Raw genomic sequence first — 23415 nt, forward strand, 5'->3', positions numbered from 1 at the left:
TGGCACAGACACAGAAACGAACGGTAAACAATCACAAATATTCCGCATACTCCATCGTGAGATTCCAGAAGACCATGCAGAAGTACTTGTTAGAAACAGAATAAACGAGAGCTTTGGTAAAGGTCTTGCAAGTGGCCGAGAGATGGGTTAACTGACTTACAGTTAACATAAAACTTTATAGTGTTGCAAAAACACCCTGGCCAGATGCTGGAAATTCTTCCAGGAGCAAGCGGGATGGAAGGGGAATTTTTCAAAGCCAGCCTGGTCGAGCCAGGAACTGGGATCTAATTATAGAGCTCAACGCGATCCATCACCCACTTCTGAAGCTACGCTCTGCCTTCTAACAACGGCTCTCTTGAAATCTTGAGGAAATTACATCGCTAATTCTTAACCTGATATGCTGGGGAACCTTAAGACAAGATAATTTCGCCAACTAACTGTATTCTTTACAGAAAATGTTGCGATCCCCTTACTAAAGGAACTCTGCATATACAGAATGGGGGGGGGGGTTGTCCCTCATTCTACTTATTTACTTATTTTTAAAATACGGGATGCTTCGAGAATTTGCGTGTCATCTGTGCTAATCTCCTCTGTATCATTCCAATTTTAGTATATGTACCACCCCTCGTTTTAGCCCCAGCTATTATATGTTGACTTTTTTTTTTACCCAAAGGAAGGCAAGAGTAAAAATTATGTTTCTACGAGAACACGTCCCACAGCCACTGCCTTGTGGTCACCACAGATTGGGATAAAAGACCTTACTGGGCCCACGTGTCTGTTTACTCCTGACCGACATGCCTCGATCTGGGGATGGCTTTGACTACAAAGATCGGGTCGATTTATTTGAGAGGCTCCAAATTTTTGTCCTCCCAACCAAATGGGCAACTCCTTTCGGTTCCTGGATCAGCTGCACAAAACCCCGTGCGTCTGGCACAGGTGTTCGTAACCCGAATGGCAAGCTGGAGTCGAGAGGACGTCCACTAACAAGTCAACCCTGTCCTAACAGATGCTCCCCGAGTGTGGATGTCACGGAACCTCGGACAACGAGCAGGTTCTCTGGCTTTACCTCTTCCTCACCTCATCTTTTGGGGCCTCAGTTTTCTTACCAGTAAAATAAGGATGTCATAGTGCCCAGGCTCACAGGGCAGTCGAAGACAACCACGGAACAGAGTCTGGTACCCCGTCAGCGCTCAGTAAATGTCAGCTGCTTATGACCTCCACCTCTAACGATAAATCTGGCTTTAGGCCTCTTCCAGCCAACAGACATCTTCTCACCATCTTCTAAGCTCCCCAACACAGCTCAAGAAACCACCGTAACCTTGTGACATTTCCCCCTCGAACCCTGAGGCTTAGCTCGGACAGAAGTAGCTCTGTGACCCTCACACTGTTTTCAGCAACCATCAAGCAAATATTTTCTGCGTCTACAGTGACTTCCAATTCCTCATCTCGGATGTCGCTGGCTTTGGAAACCAGATCTGAGCTTCCTTTTTGGGTAAAATCAAGGTAGAACATTAATGACTTAGATGTTTTAAAAGGGAAGTGGAAGAAAGCCTTTCTGAAATGTGCTCGAGCCCCAAAGGACTCTGGGCCCGCTGGCTGGCTTTCTCTTCTTCTTTCCAACCACTCTGCTTCCTTCTTTCTTCTCTCCTCCCCCTGCCGGGGTTCTTCTTTCTAGCTACGGTGAAGCCCAGGTCCTAACTGTTCCGTGTTACGGGAAAACACAATGGATTCATTCACAAACAAAATAAGTCATGCAGAACGACACATGCGCCCAGAGCGCACAAGAGACAGGATTCCAGAGCGGAACTTACCCCACGCTTTAGGCTCCTGAAGCAGTGGATTTTGGGTTTGGAGGTCATGAACTCGTTGAAGCGATGGGAGAGGGGTTCCTTTTGCTGCTTGGGAGACTGGGGGCCGTTGGGAACAGCAGAGGGTGAGGCAGAGGCAGGGGGGGGAGGGGGAGGCTGATGGGGGGATGTTAAAAGGGACATAAGCTACATGTAAGGTGGAGCAGTGACAGAGTAAAATCAGAAACAAGAAGATAAGACACAAAACAAAATAAGCATCAACTCATATTTGAAATCCAAAGCAAGTAAAACACAAACGATTACATATTTAGGCCATGGTCCAAAAGAAAACATGTAGAACATGACGAAAAGTGGAGGTTTTAGTCAGTAAAGCGACGGAAGAAGAGCAAGAAATCTGCGACCAGAAGCTCATGCAGGCTCTCCCATGCGAAACTACGTTAGTTACGCTAAACCAGTTAAGGCCAGAAAAGGGTCAAGATGTCTAAACCACCTAAAACCACCAGAGCTGGATGAGAGGACATAAAGGACCTTAGATGCCAAGGTTGTCAAAACAGCAAGACAGTCTTTGGAAAATTAAATATGCAGTTATTCTCGCGAGAGCGTAGTCATGGTGCCTGGACCACACGGGACGCCCAGGTCAGCGCTGTCACACGCCTACGACCGCGCTACCAAAAGAAAACGCAAAACGTTCATGGAGGCACATGTTAACGTGAAGTCAAAACCCAAGCTATTAACCCATGGACACGATTTCGAATCAGAGTTGCTGATCAGCTGTTAGAGGTCCCGCACAGCACCCCCTCTCCCAGCCGAGGGGACCAGGCGGCGAGTGGACTTAGCGGTGAAAGGCGTGATGGGAGATGGCCAAGAGGTCAGTAGAGGTCAGTGTTAGTGTGGATGGCACGAGTCAGGTGCAATGCATCCGAAATAAGACTAATGGCCATGGCAGAGGGACCACCACCAAAGAGAAATCATGGTTTTTAAATAAAACAGCACGGTAGCTCTTTTTTTTGCATTCTGTCAACGACAAGCTTACGTTCTTAAGTTTTGTTTGGTTTTGTTTTTTAAAGACTAACCGAGAAAGCCACAATCGCCACACTTTATAAAACTCGTTTCACACTGGGTCCAACCATCAGTACCTTATTTTTTTTGATGAAGGGCCATAGCTTTCCTTTGGACTTGCCACCAAACTTGAGCTCTGGTTTGCCTTCCCCTCGAGAATTCGAGAGGCTGTTATCCGACACAGTGCGTTTCATCGGCTGGGTGTAATCCTCAAATTCGATGTCCCCGGGAGGCTCAAACCCGGACTTATAAGCTTCTATTACCAGTTGGGAATCCTGAAATTATAGCCAACAAACACAAATGCGTTCAAACACGTGCGAATACTTTTTACACAACAAATTATGATGGCCCCACACAGAGGCTATCGTAAAGAACTTTATGTCTATAGTTATCTACAGAATTATATCTACATTGATTGGTAACAGAGTTTTTCTAATAATAGTTTTTTAAAGATTTTATTTATTTATTTGTCAGAGAGAGAGAGAGAGAGAGCACAAGCAGGCAGGGTGGCAGGCAGAGGCAGAGAGAGAAGCAGGCTCCCCGGCTGAACAGAGAGCCAGATGCGAGACTCGATCTCAGGACCCTGGGATCATGACCCGAGCCAAAGGCAGAGGCTTAACCGACTGAGCCACCCAGGCGTCCCAATAGTTTTATCACTAGAAAGAATAAGCACTATTTGTAAAGCTACAAGTCTAGCTGGATGGGAAGATACTCTCAACAGCCATTTTTCTGCAGCTGGAGAAACAAATATTAAGTACGATGGACTTTGCTAAAAGCAGAGAAAAACGGGCCACTGTTAGGCACTTCCCTTGAAAAATATAGTAATACAAAAGTCTGGTTCTCACCAGGAGTTCTTAAGGTAGTTTAGCATACACAAAATTCAAATCAAAGAGTAGATAATCTCTATCACTTCTTTGGTTCGTCGTGGTTCAGGGATATTAATTTTAATAAATATACATAATGATATAATATATGAAAATAAATATATATAATAATACAATATATTAAATTATATTTATCCTAAGATTTTTCCTTATGGATGCATTTGTTCTTAGACCCTCCCCCAACCAAAGGCAAGCTCTCATCTGTTTTTCCTCTGTTGTATCCCTAGACCGAGTTGGTGCCGGCGAGAACCGCGTGCAATAAATGTTTGCTGAAAAAATCTAATGAACCGAATGCCTACTCCACAGGCCCCTGAGTCCAAGCGCTCTGCTAGGAACTTTGGGTGTTACACCTTCTCGGGGTTTGTCTGTGGTACAGACAAACGTGTAAGGCGATCATAACCAGAATGTCATAGACAGACAGGCAGACAGATACATACATAAAGCATTACAAAAGCACATGTGATTTGTAATAACAAGTGAAATCAATGATCGTCTGACTTAAAAAAAAGGACACTACAGGCAACCGTGGAAACACTACCCTACAAATACTACAGACGATGGAAAGATCTCAATTCTTCATATAAGCCCACAGTCGGTATGGTATATAGCTATTTTAGCTACCCCTTACTATGGAGATGGACCACAGACCTCCGACTGTCTTCCAATAGCCAACTGTCTTTCCTTCTCGGGAATAGGAACCCTGATTTTAAGTTGGGCACGCTGCCACCTACCTAAAGGCTTCATTCCCCAGCCTTCTGGGCAGTAGGAGGTGGCCACCTAAGTTTTGACCTCTGAGATTTCTGAGATGCAGATAGGATGGTGTGTAATTTTAGGAAGACTCTTTAAAGGGATAGCACGGGCCCTTCTCCATATTCTGCTTTCTGGAATTTGGATGTGATGGTCGGAGCTTCAGAAGCCATGCAGAGTTTGAAGGTCCCACCATCCAAAGCTGTGAACTAGGAGGAGCCTGAGTCCCTGAGAACGTACAGACCAGCTGCCCATGCCGGGGCTGGACCCTCTGCCTGCAGACATCTTTTACGTGAGAGGAAAAACAGACCGCCCTGTGTGTAAGACACCACTGTCCCCGTTACCTACGGTTAAACATATGCAAGCAGGTTCAGATCTACGAGCCCCGGTGTGCCAGTGACTCAGTGATGTGCTCTAACGAAAACACGGTCATTTGATATAAATGGAAACTACCCATACACAAATAAACCAGTTTGAACTTTTAAGTCATCACGGGATTCTGAGACTGTATGAAGGGGCAGAGGGGACATCCAGTTTGCTGGAGAAGGGGCTGACAGAGCTGGGAGCTTTCTGTCCTCCTGTCCCACTCAAATAATTATTCAATCACCTCTTTCAACTCTTTGCTCAAATGTAACTTCTTGGTGTAAGAGCCAGCCCCGTCCCCTCGGGCACTTTCTAGCATCCTTTCCTACCTCACCTTCCCCCAAATGCTCATTCATTTTTGCACTCTAAAAAAGAGATTCTCATTTATTTTGCTATGGTCTGTCCCTGTCTTTAGAGCTGTGCCTGGCACTTGCGAGTGAGTGAGTAAAAGGATTCGAACATGTGCCAGAAACGGTGCTTGTTTTAGAAATAAAAAGCACAAGGTGTTGGGGGGAGGGGCTTAAGGGAAAGAACATGGCTTTGGAGCCAGATGGACACATTCACTATGTGGCCCTGGGCAAGGCTGTAACCTCCCTGAGTTCAAGGTGGTCCTCGGTGGGTCGTGGTGAGCACGCCACGCATGCAAGGAAGGAGGCATTCAGTAAATGTTCGGGGAGCCATGTCATGAAATACCATCAACGTTTCTCAAGATGAACATTTTGAAGGAGGACATCCCAGCAACTAAACACGAAGACGCGGAGATAACGAGCGTGTGATCGAAGAAAAACCAGGCTAAAAATAGCAAAGATCAAAAGCAGCAACAGCACAGCTGACTTTGCTAGGAGCTGAACCTGCACGAGAAGATCAACTCGAGACGCACCACGAGAACAGAGCAGGATGTCTGGAAAGAGAAAGGGAACGTGCCAGGAAGGATGATCTGTATGGATTAAGAAATATCTGACCCTTGAATTCTCAAAAAAAAGAGCAAAATGAAACGTTTATTCAAGGAAACACCTGGAGGAGGCTGAGGGAGTGAGCCATGCAGATGTCTGTGGGAGGAATATTCCAGGCAGAGGGAACACAGTAGGAGCATACTTGGGAGTTTCTGAGGAAGAGCAGGCCACTGTGGCGACAGCACGGGGGAGAATACAGAAGAGGTGACATCAGACAGATAAATGGGCAGGGAGTGTGTTCCAGATCATTCAGGGCTTTGAGCCCACAGTGGTTCTGACTTTTCTATAAGACGGAAGCCCACGGAGGGCTCTGAGCAGAGGAGACACGTGCTCTAACTTATCGTAAAGGAAGCCCTCTGGTCTCTGTGTTAAGAATTGGGGGGGCAAAGGTAGGGAGACATCAGACATCTCCTGTAGTAATCCAAGCTGTTCCCGCACAACCCAACTCATGGAGATCTTGGATCAGGAGGGTAACAACAGAGGAGGTGAGAGCTCTGTGGGTTCTGAATGTATTTTGGAGGTAAAGCCAAGAGGATTGGCTGATAAATTAATGCAGGTGTCAGAAAAAGATCTTGACTCCATGATCCGTGCAACCGAAAGGGTGGAAATGCCATGACGGAGACAGTGAAGACTATGGGAGGCACAGGTTTGGCAAGACAGATCGGGAGCTCCCCCTTGGGTACGCTGAGCTTGAGGAACGGAGTAGAATCCAAGTGGAGAAGCCACTTGGCAGCTGAACGTATGAACCTGCCGTGGAGGGACAGGTCCAGGCTGGGCACGTCACACGTGTGATTCAGAGTTGAGATGGGACTTCATGCTCCGAAAGTCTATGGGTCACTCCAAGGAGCAAATGCAGAGAGTACACAGGTCCAAGATCAATGCCAAGAGGTGCTCCCGAGTTAGACGTAAGAAGCAGGAGAAGAAGAACAAGCAAATGAGACTGAGTCAGTGAGGAGAAAAGCCATTACAGTGTGGTTTCCTGGGACTCAAGTGAAGGAACAGCAGGTAGGAGAGCGGTCGAGTGGGGGCCGGTGCTGCTAACAGTTTAAGTTCTTGAATAAGAACTTGAACGAAGACCTAGAAGAGACCCTTGGATTTAGCACCATTAAGGTCACAGGTGAAAAAGAATGATCAGTGACAGAACAGGAAAACAAGTCTCCCATAATGGGAGAAATGTCCTGTAAATCTAGGGAGCTCACATTTTCCCAGATAAAACTGATTAAGGGAAACCATCATTCAGACATGATCTTGTAAAATTGTGAAGTTTCAAGGAAGAAGACATTTCTAAGCTTCTAATATAAGAAGTTAAAATCAGGCTTGTTTCAGATTTTAATCAATGCCAGAAGTCAATGAGGTTAAGGAAAAAAGTCAAGATTCAGTAGAGGTGAAGGCTTACCTTGTACATCTCACTATTATTATTTCCCTTTGAAAGACCCCTTCCCACACTCATTGGTGACTGTTGACATTTCAAATAGGGCTATGAGAGAAAGCCTCACCGAGACTATTTCTTGATCTCCCTCCGTGATCCAGGCATCTACGAGCCACTGAAAGACTGTCCGAGGGCTATCTGGGGGGGCTCAGTCAATGAAGCATCTGCCTTCAGCTCAGGTCATGATTCCACGGTCCTGGGATAGAGCCCCAAGTTGGGTTCCCTGCTCAGAAGGGAGCCTACTTCTCCCTCTACCCCTCCCCCTGCTCATGCTCTGTCTCTCTCTAATAAATAAAAATCCTTAGAAAAAAGAAAAAAAAGACTTTGTCTGAAACTGACGATGCAGAGATGTCCAAAATCAATGAAGTAACAGTGGCAAGAAAATGAAAAACCAGACTGCCTGGGGGCATGACCAGTCACATGTGTCTCAACCAAGACATGTGTTCAGCATAAGGAAAGGATGGTTTGATCACCTGCAACTCCTTCTTAGCATAATGTAGTTTTGTGGGGGAAACACCATTAATTAATAAGCACTAGAAATTTTCCCCAAAAAAGTTAGCTGAAATCACTGAAGGAGGAGGCTCCAGGTGAACAGATGTTAATAAAATAGAGATCAAGGAATCCTAAAATTAAAAAAAATATATGCCCACTACTAGAACCATTCCTCCTACAAACACTTATTAGTTAACACGTTTGGAAGTATTTCTGCACATTGGGTCGATAATTATTCTTTTACACAGATGGCCTTAAATATGGTAATACACCTAGAACATCCTTAGAGGAATGAAGAGTCTATATGCTAAGGTATGTTCATCCAGGAAAGACGGCTTTGATCCCTTGCCTAGACTCATTTTATGACGCTCTTATGACAAAGAATACTTATGACATTGCTTTTTCTTAGATATTTGGTTTTGCAAATTAATAAATGTTTGTAAAAGCCTATGCTGGTGTCCTAGCTGGTATTTTTGTTGAGGGAAATAGGTTTCTAGGAAAATAATCCAAATGAATGACACTGGCCCTGAGTAGTGTTCTCAGACGGAGATGACAGTGCCCCGAAGGGGACATATGGTAACATCCAGAGACACTTCTGACCGTTACAGCCAGGGAAGGGTGCTAATGGCATCTGGTCAGTAGAGGACACAGATGTTACTAATCACCCTGTAGCACTCAGGACAGGCCCCTACAGTAGAGAATTATCCAGCCAGCAAAATATCAACAGCACCCTACAGAACCAGATCCCGGCATGGGGGGTTACTCAGCCAACTGACCATTCTGCAATGGCTCAGACTTATCTGTGTTTTCTGCAAGAGAAATTCGGGAGCTAAATCCAGAACACTGAGGGCACAACAGAACACTCGAAAGTGCTGTTACTACTGCTGCAAAGTACTCACCAGCCCTGGAAGGAACCACCCATCTCGAGATGATTCGCTGCGGACGGCGGCGAAGAAACAATGGAACCAGAAACCCTTCGTTGTGAACCGTGTCCAAACTGTAATACTTACGTTCTTCTGATCGATGGACTCCGCTGCCTTCACGATTTCATCCAAGCACTTCCCAATGATCGGGATCACCTGCCGATCGACCTCCGCGTATGTCTTCATCGACTCCCCGATCCTCACTATCCTCCTCTCCTCCATCTCCTGTATTTTCTGCAATATTAGATTTTGCACGGAATTAATCTGGTCCACTGTGACTCACGGGAATTGTTTGCAGTGGCACTGTCACCTCGAGCAAATCGTCTGGGATGGAAATACACCAGTCGGTAGGGTTGGAGTGGATGACTGGCTCCCTCTTCACTGACTGCACACATGTTAGAGCGGTGAGGCTGTCCAAATGTGTACCTTCCAGGGTTCCTTTCCAATTTCAGTGAGAACCCCAAGCTCATGTGCTTTTATCACTGATGCCACTTGGGGATACACCAAACATCGCTCCCACCTTTGATCGGGGTAATTACCAAGAGCCTAGTGTTGCTTAATGGTTTCAACCCAACACGGGCTGAGAGGTAACTAGTGTATCTTCCGTCTACGAGCTGGAGGCTCTTGTTTGCGGTGTGTGTAGACAAACAACGCGAATACTTGTTACTTTTTCCACAACCGGACACAAGTAGTGAAAGATTCCCAAAGTGGGAGAACACGTCTCCAACTCTACGCATGCCATTTCTGACAACCTAGAGTAGCCCAAAAGAAAAACAGTCCAAAGACAAGGACTGTATTTGTTCAAATCCTGTAACTGTATGAATTCTACTAGGACTCCTAAAGTTAAGTTGGCATTTTGTAATCCGAATGCTCCTTTTAGCAAAGAGGGCACTAATCTCAGAACTGCACTTCTAAGACTGGCAAAGAAAGGCTACAGGTGTGAACAGAGGACAACTGCAAAGGTCACTGATTGACCTTGAGATTAATATTATATATTATATTATATATTATATAATTATATATATATTATATAATTATATATATATAATTATATATATAATATATGTAATATAATATATATAATATATATATAATTATATAATATATATTATATATTATATATTATAATATAATATAATATATATTATATTATAATATATAATATTATATTTCATCTTTTTGCCAGTCAATGCTTGAGATATATATATATATATATATATTTTTTTTTAAATTATTTTATTTTTTTTTTTTTAAGGAGGCTCCGTGCCCACAGCAGACCCCAACACGGAGCTTGAACTCATGACCCTGAGATCAAGACTTGAGATCAAGAGTCAAATGCTTAACCGACAGAGCCACCCAGGCACTCCCTGGATGCCTCAAAAGTGGCTTCATTTGGAGGAGATTTAGAATTCTGAAAATACTCAGAAGGTAAGCCCAGCCATCCTGATTCCAAAGCCACGTGTCTCTACAGGCAAAGCCAATCTGAGTGGCCTGAATGACTTACCTGAAATATGTTGGGGATGTGAGTATGGTAATACTCGTGCTGCTCGTGGTTGAACTTCTGGAGGGTGGATGAGTAATCGGCTTTGCTGTCCTCTGCCATCTGGTGACGCATTTGAGCTTGCTGTCGTGCCTTGGGGCAAAAACACGAGAGAACCCCCATGTTTACATAAGGTAAGAGCCTAGAATTGCAAACCAGAGGGGTCTGCGGTGAAATTTACCTCAAATGTGTTCTACCGGGCAGGTGTTATTTTCTAGAAAGTGTTTGGAATTTGAATTCAGTTTAGGTAAGGATGTGCACCCTCGTTTTTCACAATTCCTACCGTTCTCTGTTGTCTTCACTTGGCATCACTTTCTAGTTTGACCCAAGTATCTCCCTTCTTTATTGTCTGCACTTGGCCCAGTTCACATATTTATCTTACCTAGGTGGGCCTTGTCGGAACCTATGCTCATATATTTTTATGCTTTGTACATACTTTATATCATATATATATGATATAATACATATGTTAATATATATATACATATATACACATATACATGTACATATACTTTATATCATATTACATATTATATATATTAAATATATATATATTTTTAAAAAATATATATATATTTTAAAAAATTATGGATTCCCTCATCCCCTCCTTAAGGAAAAAGAAAACCATATACATACACACACACACACACACACACACACACACAATGTATGTATGTATGTATATGGCTCCCCACTGAACTGGGCACCTGATATGGGACTCGATCCCAGGACCCTGGGATCATGATGAGCCAACGGCAGACGCTTAACCAACTGAACCACCCAGGAGGCCCTATTTTTACTTTTTAAAGTAATCTCTACACCCAATGTGGGCTTGAACCCAGAGATCAAGAGTTGCACGCTCCACAACTACGCCAGGGAAACACACAGATGTTTACTTTTAGTATACATTTTTTTAAAAAAGATTTTATTTATTTACTCAACAGACAGAGATGACAAGTGGGCAGAGAGACAGGCAGAGAGAGAGGAGGAAGCAGACTTCCCGCAGAGCAGAGAGCCCAATGTGGGGCTCGATCCCAGGACCCTGGGACCATGACCTGAGCCGAAGGCAGAGGCTTAACCCACTGAGCCACCCAGGCAGCCCTGCTTTTAGTATACATTTTGAAGATGTAGTAAATATGACGCCGTCTTTGTGGTTTTGCTTGGGTATGAGTATGTGCTCTTTTGTGTTTTCCTGCACTGATTTTCTCCTAAATAATCAATAATAAAATTCATAGGTTTGTTTCTTCAAATTCACATTTTGCTTAATCACACACCCACATGAAAGGAGGCAACTGTTGGCAGAATCGATTTTATTTATTTATTTTTAGTTAAGTAGGCTCCACACCCAATGTGGGGCTTGAACTCACGACCCCGAGATCAAGAGTCACATACCCCACTGACTGAGCTGGCCAGGCGCCCCGGCAGAATTGATTTTAAAGCTTGAACAGAAAGCCTGTGAACTCTGACGTCATCTACAAATGCCACTGATGGTTACGCTGGTGAGCCCACCGTGGATTCATCTAGCGCTTTGGATATGTTTTCAAAAATATGACCACCTGAATCTCTAACACACTCTGAGGTTCACACAGGGCAAAAACTAGCCCCTGCCAGATGCAGAAGTGGCTTGGCCTGCAGGTGACTTGGCCAACTGCCCCACCGAGCCAAAAACACAACAGGAAAAGGGCCTTGTTCCAGCGTAACTACAGGAACTTTTTGTTTCTTTCTTTTTTGTTTCGTTTTACTAAACCCACTCATATTTTAAAAGATTATTTATTTATTTATTTGACAAACAGATCACAAGTAGGCAGAGAGGCAGGCAGAGAGAGAAGGGAGGAAGCAGGCTCCCTGCTGAGCAGAGAGCCCGATGCGGGGTTCGATCCCAGGACGCCGGGATCATGACCTGAGCCGAAGGCAGCGGCTTTAACCCACTGAGCCACCCAGGCGCCCCAAACCCACTCATATTTTAAAAGGACAAAAAAGAACACCGACATGTTCAAAAGGAAAAGTCGATGACCCACTTGCTGTCTGATCATCGGTAACGTCTACGATCAGATTTTCCGCATCTCGCGGTGTTCTTTACGGTTTCCTGCCTCTGGGACTTGGAGGGTTCATCTGATTTTCACTTCCTTGACACTTTTCACTCATCTGCGTGTTGGTGAAAGCCCAGAGTGGTCATTCACTGCTGCCTCCTTCACTCTCTTCTCGAACGCTTCTCAGAGGTTAACCATATAAATATTTCCAAACTGATTTCCTTACTACCTGAAGTTCTCAAGGCCTTTCGGGATCTCAAAACCACTTTACCCTCTTCTCATCTCCCCTTGGTTAGTTCAATGGCCATATTCGTCCTCTTTGTTGGCAGCCTTTTAACTCCCTCCCATGGCCGTACGCTCCGCTTCCGCTTCTACCGTGTCCACGAGTAACTATATTAATCTGGTCCCCAAAATGTTAAGTCCCCAGCTCCCCTCAAAAATCCATGCCCTTCCAGTCTACACTAGCTCTCCTCTGTTTAAATCATAGCTTTCCCACCTACGTGCATACCATCTGTTCCCCTAATGCTTCCAACACAAAAAGCCTTTTAACTCTTTCAATTACTTAAGAGTTTATCATGTATCACTTTGCTATGAATACGAAAAAAAACCCAAGGAAACTCTGAGGGAGACCTCAGATTTCTAAAAAATTCTCTATTTCCTTTACAAAACTTCCTCAGAAATAGTCTTACCAAAATTCAAGGGGGGTGGGGGTGGGTTGTTTCCTCATCTCCTCTGTAAATAAAAGTAACAGGTAACAAGACAAGAGTCCCCTTATTTATTTTGGGGGAAATTATTCTAAGTTGGGTCTGAAACAGAGAGTAGAATGTCATGTGTAGGTTTGCACGTACAGACCTGCGCGCGCACACACACACACACACACACACACACACCCCACGAGCAGACACAAGCTTCCTGACGATAAACCCATCATACTAACCATGGAATGTTTTACTCATGAGAACCGGCGGGCGCCCTGCTGGAGGTACCCCCCCCCCACCATCTGGTTGGAAGTGGCCATGATCCTCTCCTCTCAGTTCCCCTAAATCTCTAATAATAATGTGTTCACTTGGGTTATATAACTGCTTTCGTAAGCACATTAACTCGTAACAGTTTTGCGATGCCCTTTACAAGCTTTATCTGCAGTGATTCCGAGACATAACCAGGGAACCCCTAGATGGGAACTGTGGAAGAAGCCGAAATTGGGAAAAACGTGTAGAACTCCAGCCCTGGAACGCTAGTCGAGTAGAAGAAAACAAATCAGACAATCAGAGGGAACAGGTCTACCTTTTTATGTTAAAGAAGCACGATCTCTCTGCGAGTTTTTCTTCAAGGCAAAAATGTGGACATAAGGTTGCAAAGTATGTGTATTTCTATATAGTCTCTGTTGGAATTTTCCTAGAATCTCTCTCTTCCCCCCACCCCCTCTAACACTTAAAAGCAGTAAAATATTGTCACACATCAAATTCTGCAGGGCTGAGGCACGAAGACAGGACAGTCTTGTTCTCAATCCCAGCGTCCAGCTGCTTTGAATTAATACCCACTTTTGAATCCCAGGCCCAGGAATGTGCCATTGTTCTGAGCGAGTTTTACTATGGAAAATCTATTTTTGTTTAGTAAAGCTGTTATATTTATTTTGCAATGGAACCGAGAAGGAGTCTTTCTCTAAACCTAGGGCTGAGTCAGCTACTCATTACAAATACATTTTAAAAAATATCTTTAAAAGTGCTTTCGAAAACATCTCTGGAATAACCAGTAAGTAACGAGATACTTTGAGAGAGTGCATCTCCTAGTCTAAGGCTAAAGGAAGATTGTAAACATCACTCTTTCTCTCTCTGTTTAAGTCAGTCTAAAAATAGCGACTATTATCTTCAAGAGGTACTTCCTTCCCAGGCCACACCATAAGCTGTATCTTGCAATTAAATTAAAGTTCTCATTCTAAGAATACAGGACGCTGCATCTTAGAGCAACAAGACTGTAGGGCTGAGGGAAGTTCAGAGGATTTTTTTTTTAATGAGTCAGTCATAGAATTTAGAGAAAATATTCTAAAAAAGTACAGAATGACCACAATCGCCTAAGGCTGTAAATCACAGCCATCTTTGAATGAGATCTAGACCACTTTCACCGTCAATCAGAAAGACTGAATTTAAACTTTAGAATTTCTTTGACAGACCCTTGGGAATCTCCCCCAAATCAGTCCAAACAGGCCCACGTATGTTATCGCTTGGGCATGACTTCACTGACTTTTCACACCCTCCCCCCTCCAAGTCCTGCGGGAAGAAAGCTGGATGGCCCAAAAGGTCAGAGTTGCAGTTTCTAAATAAAGAAAACAATAATTTAGAAACTGTACTGCAGCCCGATGCTTCTAAATCCTAATGGGTTTAAAGATAAAAATACTGTAATCCATTTAGTTAGTTAAATTTAGATTATTAGCCCTGGCCAAACCATGCGGCGACTTCCTGCTCAGTTCAGTGTTATTTTCTCTGTTAATGTTGCAGATAGGATGGGAGGAAGCAACGCTCGCTGCTGCCTGTCTCAGCCGTCAAGAGCAGAGAGCACAGGCGTCCTAAGAAACGTGTTCGCTCTCCAGTGGGGCACATGGTCGATTGGCCGAAGAAATTACACACTCACGTCTCTTCTCAGGGCTGCTCACGGCTTTTGACCTTTTCACGGAAATGGTCAAATACGCCCTGATTCCATTTATATATTTACTGTAAATAAATAATAAGGTTTATTAATTTTTTGAACATGGCTGCAGACCTCCCACATTTTTATATACACTGCTGTTCCCTAAGTGATAAACCATTTCCTGCAGTGGCGTTCAGAGGTTTCGGAAAGCCATTCTTTTCCTTTGTTAAAAGCATGTTGCAGAACACATTTACAAGGCCCATCCTTTACGCCCCCAAATCTGGGGACAGCAGTGTGAAATAATTTACAGTTACCACTGGTATCTCCAACGACAGTAAAGATTTTCCCGAGCAGCGGTACTTTCAATGTTTTATTTCATCATTATAATAAAGAGAAACCAAGTGTATTTTAGGCTGCACAGAAAAGGGGGCTAAATCGAGATTTTACTGGGAATTCATGATTTTTGCACCACTGCCAGGCTACCCATCATTATCATACGGTAGCTGGAGACCCGTGGCAGCTCCGGGGCTTGGCCGCCATCACTGGGATCCAGAAGGGTGCACAGCCAGGGTTGGAGGTGCAGCAAGGATCCAGTGGGGCTCTTGGCTCCAAATTCACCCCTCTTCCAACTAAGCCACTGACTTAACATTGTGGAGAAAACTGGGGAGCCTGGCGGGTTTAGTCGGTAAAGCATGTGACTCTGGATCTCGGGGTTTGAGTTCGAGCCCCATGTTGGGTGCTGTAGAGATGACTTAAAAAAGTAAAGTCTTAAAAAATATATATGGTGGATACAATTAAACTAATAAAATTTAATAACCTGAGTTATATCCAGCCTCTCTCCACCTTTAGTTCTTTTTCTCACCTGATTACAAAAATTTGCTTGCTATAAATAATTCCAATTTACAGAACTGTGGGGTTTAGAAAGTCAAAGTGCCTGGCCATTCCACAGTCCGACAATCACTGGGAACATGACAACCTGGAGTCCTTAATTTGTGATCTGTGACAACACTGAGAGCAGATAAGGCAAGCTGGGGCAAGTCAATGGAAAGTTCCAGAAGAACAGCTGTAGTGATGCCACCGAATGACACCAGCACATTACAACGATGCCCCATGGGCAGCTAGCAAACTTGGTGATTCTCAGAGTAGCAAGGAGCTCCAACCGCCAGCGCACCCCTCCTTTGGACACAGTCGGGTTAATGAGAAGCACACAGGCTTTGGCAGGGTGTGAGGGAGGAAGGGACCGCTGAATACTGTGACCTATTTTCTGGATAGTTTTGAGATCCATAAAAGCAGCAACTGGTGGCCCCACATTGGGCTCCCTGCTCAGCGGGAAGCCTACTTCCCCCTCTCCTGCCCCCCCTGCTTGTGTTCCCTCTCTCGCTCTCTCTCTCTCTGTCAAATAAATAAATAAAATCTTAAAAAATAAAAAACAAACCAATTTAAAAAAAAAAAAGCAAAAACCAGCAACTGGTAGAGAATCTCTGAAAACTCTGTTTGGTTTACTGGATTTCTCTTTCGATTTGTCTGTAAAGCTTATCTTTCCTAGGCCTTAACTCAGCAATTCTACTTCTGGAAATTCATCCTCATGAAACCATTTTACTCATTCATTCATTTTTACATTTATTTCCTTTTCAAGTCCTCTCCACACCCAACGTGGGGCTCGAACTCACAAACTCCAAGATCAGGAGTTGTACGTCCCGCCGACTGAGCCGGCCGGGCACCCCACTAATAAGATAAATTTTAAATGTTCATGAAACATATCCAGCACAGTATTATTTATAATAGACAATAATTTGAAACAAATGCCCAGTAATGTCATTGGTTAAATATATCTCATACCCTTGATGGCCTAAGACGCAGACTATTACAAAAAATTGTAGAAGAGTATTTGATGATAAGAGAAAGTGAAAGCTGTATGTGGTTTAAAAATTTTTCTTTAAGTTTCCAAAACAGTATTCATAGCATAATTTGATTATTATAAAAATAAAATATTAATAGTGATCACTGCTTCAAAGAGTGATTAAGGAATTCTATTTTGCCGGAAAGATTAGGTAAAGAAACGAATTCTAATGCTGAATTCCAGGAACTTAGAAACTGAAGAGATACGGCTCGCCTTGAGATTCAAAAAAAAAAAAAAAGAAAGAAAAAGAAAAAAAAAAAGCTCTGAAAAGATAATGTAGTAGGAGGGATACTAACAAAGGAACAGATGAAAAAGTTCTCTGTCTGGAGCAATGTTGTTGTATGATAAATGGCATTGTTTAAATTTCCCAGCAAACTGTTGAATTTAGAATACATTTTCAAATTCAAGACTAAGAATGCATTTAAAAATTCCTATTCAGACGGAGTGCTGGGAGTTTTTGTTGGAGACTTCCAGGCCTGGGACTTGCCAAAACAATGAGTCTGTCTTTGATAAATTATAAAGGCAGCTAAAACACAAAACAGAGAAAAACTTCAAAATAAGTTAACCAAAGAAATATGCTTGAAATATTTCAGCAATTTCCTGATTTTTTTTTTCTTAACAGTCTTACAACTTCTAGCCCCAGTACTGTAGGTTACTTTGGTTCACAGCCACTGAAACAGAAGGAGAGAACATGGGAAGATAGCAAATGAGACCAGCATCTCAATCCCACATGGGCCATTCACTTGCTAAACAGTTTTAAGAAAAGGCCTTCTGTTCCCCTATACCCTGGTTGCCTCATTTGAAAAGTAGAAATTGAAATATCTATTTACTCAAGGTAAGTGACCATTTCTGCTAAAAGAGAAGCCAATGTTGATATTGTTCATCTTGAGGTTGGCAAAACCCCAAGATAGGCTGGTCAAAAATCCGGTATGAGCTCAGGGATCTTGGTAAAATATAAATCATGGTCTCTAAGACTTGTCTCCCTTCTTTCCCCTGGTTTCTAGTGCACTGTCACTGGCAAGAGACTTGAGTTCTCAGTTGTGGTAGGGCAGAAATTGATGATCTCTTTCTCTTCTCCCTCCCCCCTTAATAACTGCACTCCAGAATATGACACTCATGAGGTTTCAAATACATATGGCTGAAAACGACAGCCTAGATTCTAGAAAGTTAATGCCCAAAGGATCAAGGGATCTCTTATGGCTGTGGTGCTACGTTGAGGAACAAAAATACTGAATGCAGTTCTGGAAAAGATCCATCCCTCAGAAGAGGGAAAAAATAGTCCTGTTACATTCCCCAGGGAGAGAAAAGAAATACAAGCTTCCTGTTCTGAAGAAACCTGATGTGTATGGTGGTAGGTTAGCAGCTAACCACCCTTAGCACCCAAGTCACAACAGATGTTTAATCAGTAAGGCTTAATATAAAAATCTTCCTTGTTATTCAGCATGTGTCATCAAGGAGCTCAAGATGTAAGACCACAGGCCCTTTATTTTAATCTCAAGTGTTCATGTGTCTCTGTTTTTCTTAAGCTGGGTGACACCTAACAAAACTTCTTAGTGACCAGAGAAGACAGCAAGGAAGCTTATTAAGGTCTCAGTCTGTGGGACAGAGTACAGGAAGTGCGCCCTTGGGGAAACGAAATCTTAAACTTGCAAGTATTATACAGATGGCACAAGAATTCTCAACCCAAGTAATTAATATAAAAATTAGTCCCGGGTTGTCTGGAAGAAACCAATATAAGACCTTGGCTGGGTTTCATATAATCCTGCTTTTATGAGATTCTCAGAGGAAAAAAACAAAGAAACCATCCCTATTGAAGATAACGCTCATATGAAAAAGACAATAGTAATCATAGATGCACAAGGAGATAAACCACTGTGAGAGGTGATACAATAGAGAGAAAAATTAGCACCATAAGAACTTGGGCTAGGGGCGCCTGGGTGGCTCAGTGGGTTAAGACTCTGCCTTCGGCTCAGGTCATGGTCTCAGGGTCCTGGGACTGAGCCCCACGTCAGGCACTCTGCTCAGCAGGGAGCCTGCTTCCCCCTCTCTCTCTGCCTCTCTGCCTACTTGTGGTCTCTGTCTGTCAAATAAATGAATAAAATCTTAAAAAAAAAAAAAAGAACTTGGGCTAACAGCACAATTTGGAAGAAAACAGAAAACAAAAATATTTAAATACTTTATTTAAGAAAGAGAGAGAGGAAGAGAAAGAGAGAGAAAGCATAGAGGGAAAGGGAGAGGAAGAAGCAGACTCCCCACTGAGCAGGGAGCCCAACATGGGGCTCCATCCCAGCACCCTGGGATCGTGACCTGAGCCGAAGGCAGACACTTAACCAACTGAGCCACCCAGGTGCCCAGCCCTTATTTATTTATTTATTTATTTATTGGGGCAGGGGCAAGAATATTTAAAACAATTAAAGAAATAAAAGAAGCAATAGAGCTCACAAGAAAATAATAACATTGTAAAGATGAAGGATATCTGAAAAAGAACCAAATGGAATGCTAGGAAATAAAAAAATACAGTCACTGAAATTTTTAAATGTAATAGATGAGTTAAATAACAGATAACTGAGAAGAATTCATGCAGTAGCTAAGAGAGTTACACAAAATGTAAGATACAGAGATAAAGAAAGGAAGGAATGACAAGGAAGCTAGGAAGCCCATGGAACAAACAGAACAAGAAGTTTCGTACACGGCTACTGGGAGTCCCAGGACCAGCAATGGGGAAGAATGAAACACGGGCAATTTTTGAAGAGTTAACACCTGGAAGGTGTTCCTACATTTACAAAAGGAAAAAAAAACCCTCCCATTTGAAGCCCCAAGGAGAAAAATGAGAAATAAAAAATTATATACATTCAACCATCATAATGACGCTACAAAACACCAAAGGCAAAGGTAAGGTCTTAACAACTAGGGAAAGAAAGTCAAGTGTCTACAGTGGATTGCAATTAAGCAGACTGCCAGCTTCCCAAGAGGAACGACCAATGATAAAAGAGAGTGGGATGATGTTTCAAAATATGCCGAGAGAAAATAACCGGCAGCAGAGAATTCTACACCTAGCTAAACTATCACACTGGAGGGAAGGCAAAATAAAGATATTTCACATAATGAACTTACTGCTCACAAACCCTCATGGAAAAAGAAAAAGTAAAACAACCTATCATGCAGGAAGGAGGGAACGTAACCCAGAAAGGGATCATATGTAAGAAGTAGCAGCACTAGGTCTGCCTTATACATTTAGGCTGTGAGGACGGATGGTAGACAGATGGTGCCTGGGCGTCCTAGTCCGGTACAATCCCCGCTTCTCCTCCCTGGCTCCCTGATACGGAGGCCTCCTGTCAATTGCTGTTCATCATTCTACCCCAACTCACTATCACCCGCGTAATTCCATAGGCAAGAACAGCAGTTAACAGTGAAGAGCTCATTTAACATGACCCAGTAGCGAAGCCATATGGTCCCCTGGCAAGAACTGAATTTGAGGTATAGAAATGTGCATCGGTCTTGGCTGTACCATATCCAGCAGGGCCTCTTACGGCCAACGATAATTCCACAGCTTATAGCCTTACTCTTTTTATCTAGAAAGGGACAAAAGAATTCTAGAGGGGATTAAAGGCCTTTTAGAAAATATAAAGCATCTTTCTAGTGTGAGTTTTTGGAGAAGGCGGTTCAACAGCATTTCATCAGGGTCACCTTCATTCTTCCATTTGGCTTTTCTTTTAATATCTGTCATAATCTGTTCTCATTTCATCCTGCTCAGCCCCCTGTCCCACCAGGCAGGTCAACACGGGCAGCATGTTCCCCTCGGAGCCCTGCGTGGGGTTCTTTCCACTCGGTTGCTCTCTGTCTGGTCCATCTTTTCCATTTCTACTACACATTGTCCATCCTCACGCCCCAATTCCATCGTCACACCTTTCTCAACAACCTGTAATCTGCACAGAGATTTTACAGATGCGGAATCCATGAACGGCTTTGAACTCCCAGTATCTGCTGCTCAGAGGGCTGGGTGATCTTACATACGATGTCGCTCATAAACCAATTTTTTTTTTAAACTGCTGTCGTCCTAATTATCTTCACCATGCAGGTGGGAACGTGTCATAGGATACCTCGTCTTATTCTCCAACGGACTCAAGTTTTCCTTGTCTGTCCATTTCATCATTGTTGGCTAACCAAGGCCCTCGTGATGGGTACCTATTGTAATCCTAACAATGCTATGCGTTATTTGTTCAGTAAACATTCTTGTGGAATGCCCACATGCCTAGAACGTGCAAAATATACTCGACTGATCGGCAGTAGGTCGAAGGAGAGAGAACGCAGGAGGAAGGAGCCAGAAGTAATCAAAAGAGAAGGACACGAACAGGCAAAATACAGATGATGACAACAGTGTTGACCAACTGACTGTGGTCCAAAAACAGACCTCTCCTTCTGTAGATCACATACCACTGAAACCCCCAGACAAGCCCCTGAGGTGCAAAATCTTAACCTTATTTCACAGACTAGGAAACGCACTCAGCGATGAAGCAAACCATCTCACGCCAGACCATCAGTGAGTGGTGAAAACAAAATCCAAACCCACGTCTACCCAGTAGCAAGATTAAGAACAAGCTCTTGGCCAAGCAGGCCATTTACTACGAGTGCAAATGAAAAATGTCTTATTAAATGATGGGGCACCCGGGTGACTCATTCAGTTAAACCTCCAACCCTTGATTTTGGCTCTGGTCATGATCTCAGGGTTGTAAGATCGGGTTCTGCACGGAGCATGGAGCCTGCGTGGGATTCTCTCTCTACCTCTCCCTCTGCCTCTATCCACCTGCCCCTCAAAATAAAATAGAATAAAATAAAAAAGTAAAATAAAATAAAAATATTTTGGGGCGCCTGGGTGGCTCAGTGGGTTAGGGCCTCTGCCTTCGGCTTGGGTCATGATCCCGGAGTCCTGGGATCGAGCCCCGCATCGGGCCTCTGCTCAGCGGGGAGCCTGCTTCCTCCTCTCTCTCTCTGCCTGTGTCTCTGCCTACTTGTGATCTCTCTCTGTCAAATAAATAAATAAAATCTTTAAAAAAAAATATTTTATTGAGTTGCCATAGGAAAGCCTTTAGAGCAGCAAGTGCGAAGTGTCTCACGCTACACACACATCAATAAGTGAGTATCATTTTTATGTATTTAATTCCTTTTTATTTTATATGCATATTCATATGTTCATATATAATGTAAATATTTAGATTCATATCATTTTTGGGGGAAGATTTTATTTATTTATTTGACAGACAGAGATCACAAGTAGGCAGAGAGGCAGGCAGAGAGAGAGAGGGGGAAGCAGGCTCCTCGTCGAGCAGAGAGCCCGATGCGGGGCTCCATCCCAGGACCCTGAGATCATGACCTGAGCCGAAGGCAGAGGCTTAACCCACTGGGCCACCCAGGTGCCCCCATATCATTTTTGTTTAAGTCATCTTAATCATCAGGTCTGGGATAGGAGAATGATCTATTGTCTTACTAGGTTCTATTGCTACGTTGCAGATTAACTTGGAGTTTGTCAATGGTGATGCTTTTCGGAACACTAAAACAAGGCTAAGGCAGATTCCCTTGTCAACATTTTAATGTAAATGAAATAACGCATACTGGAAATATTTCAATGAAGAGGCTTTCCGAAGTACTTCATCCCTATATAAATTCACTTTTGGTGGTACCTCCACCCCAGTATTCCTGAGATTTTGACATTTGACCCCCTTGTTTCTTTTTGGATGTTTATTGAACCAAACTCCATACTTTTTTTTTTTTTTTAAAGCTTAAAAACCACTTACTTCAGAAACATGTAAGTGAGAATTACAGTTTACAATACAGAGATAGTAGCAACTGGTAGCCGATGAACTAAAATTTGGAGCCGAATGAAACTTGAATACTTTTTGTGTGGAACAATTAACTGTAGTAAATAATTGCATGTTTCAACATTCCTATCACAGATTCATTTTTTTTCAAGTTTTTAAATTTATTTATTTTTAGTAATCTCTACACCGAGCGCGAGGCTCAGACTCATGACCTGGAGATCTGGGGTTGCACATTCTACCAACTGAGCCAGACAGGTGCCCCCACAAATTCATTTTTAATGGTAAAACTAACATGGAATGCCAAAGCCTTTAAAACACACACACACACACACACACACACACACACACACACAACTCATCCTACTAATATTCACTTATGACACAGATCAAAGTTATGTCCCATTTCTAAATATAATTACATTTACTCCACATCTAATAATTGGAGAAAATTTCCATTAAATTCCATTTCCTGTGAGAAACATCAAGAGGAAAACATTATCCATCACCACCCGGGACAAATATTAAGAATGGAAACAACCCAAACCATTCAGGCTGTTCATTTAATACAGGCATCCCTAGAGAAAATACACACAGAATATAAACTCTACATACAGATAGAGACATAAACAAGAGAGTAACAAAGGTGTTTTCTCTAGAATCTTTGATCTGAACACTGATCCACTTATAGCAACAATACCCATCTTTGAGAGTCGCCTTGAAATTATACATTTTTCTCTCGTTGTAAGTAAAAAGGCATCTTAAACCAACAGATCAAGCTGCAGTTGCAAAATGTATTTCCTGCGTTCAGACCAACCACTTCCTCTTTCAAAATCATTTTTTTGTTGT

The 23415-nt window shown here is 43.0% G+C and overlaps 1 protein-coding gene across 13 annotated transcripts in view; it reads right to left on the bottom strand.

Annotated features, from left to right (window-relative positions):
* FNBP1 (formin binding protein 1) overlaps positions 1 to 23415 on the bottom strand; it is a 135159-nt gene that overhangs the window by 18046 nt on the left and 93698 nt on the right. For 6 of the 13 annotated variants that reach the window (XM_080819825.1, XM_080819824.1, XM_080819821.1 and 3 more), the window contains exons 7-10: positions 10163 to 10291; positions 8746 to 8892; positions 2945 to 3142; positions 1812 to 1994 (exon numbers count right to left, since the gene is read on the bottom strand). In XM_080819825.1, the coding sequence (XP_080675951.1) occupies positions 1812 to 1994; positions 2945 to 3142; positions 8746 to 8892; positions 10163 to 10291 (657 nt within the window). The remainder of the gene's footprint in view (positions 1 to 1811; positions 1995 to 2944; positions 3143 to 8745; positions 8893 to 10162; positions 10292 to 23415) is intronic. The other 7 variants (XM_080819817.1, XM_080819828.1, XM_080819820.1 and 4 more) reach the window with 3 other exon arrangements.

This window comes from Martes martes (assembly GCF_963455335.1).
Source record: "Martes martes genome assembly, chromosome: 12".
NCBI lineage: Eukaryota > Metazoa > Chordata > Mammalia > Carnivora > Mustelidae > Martes > Martes martes.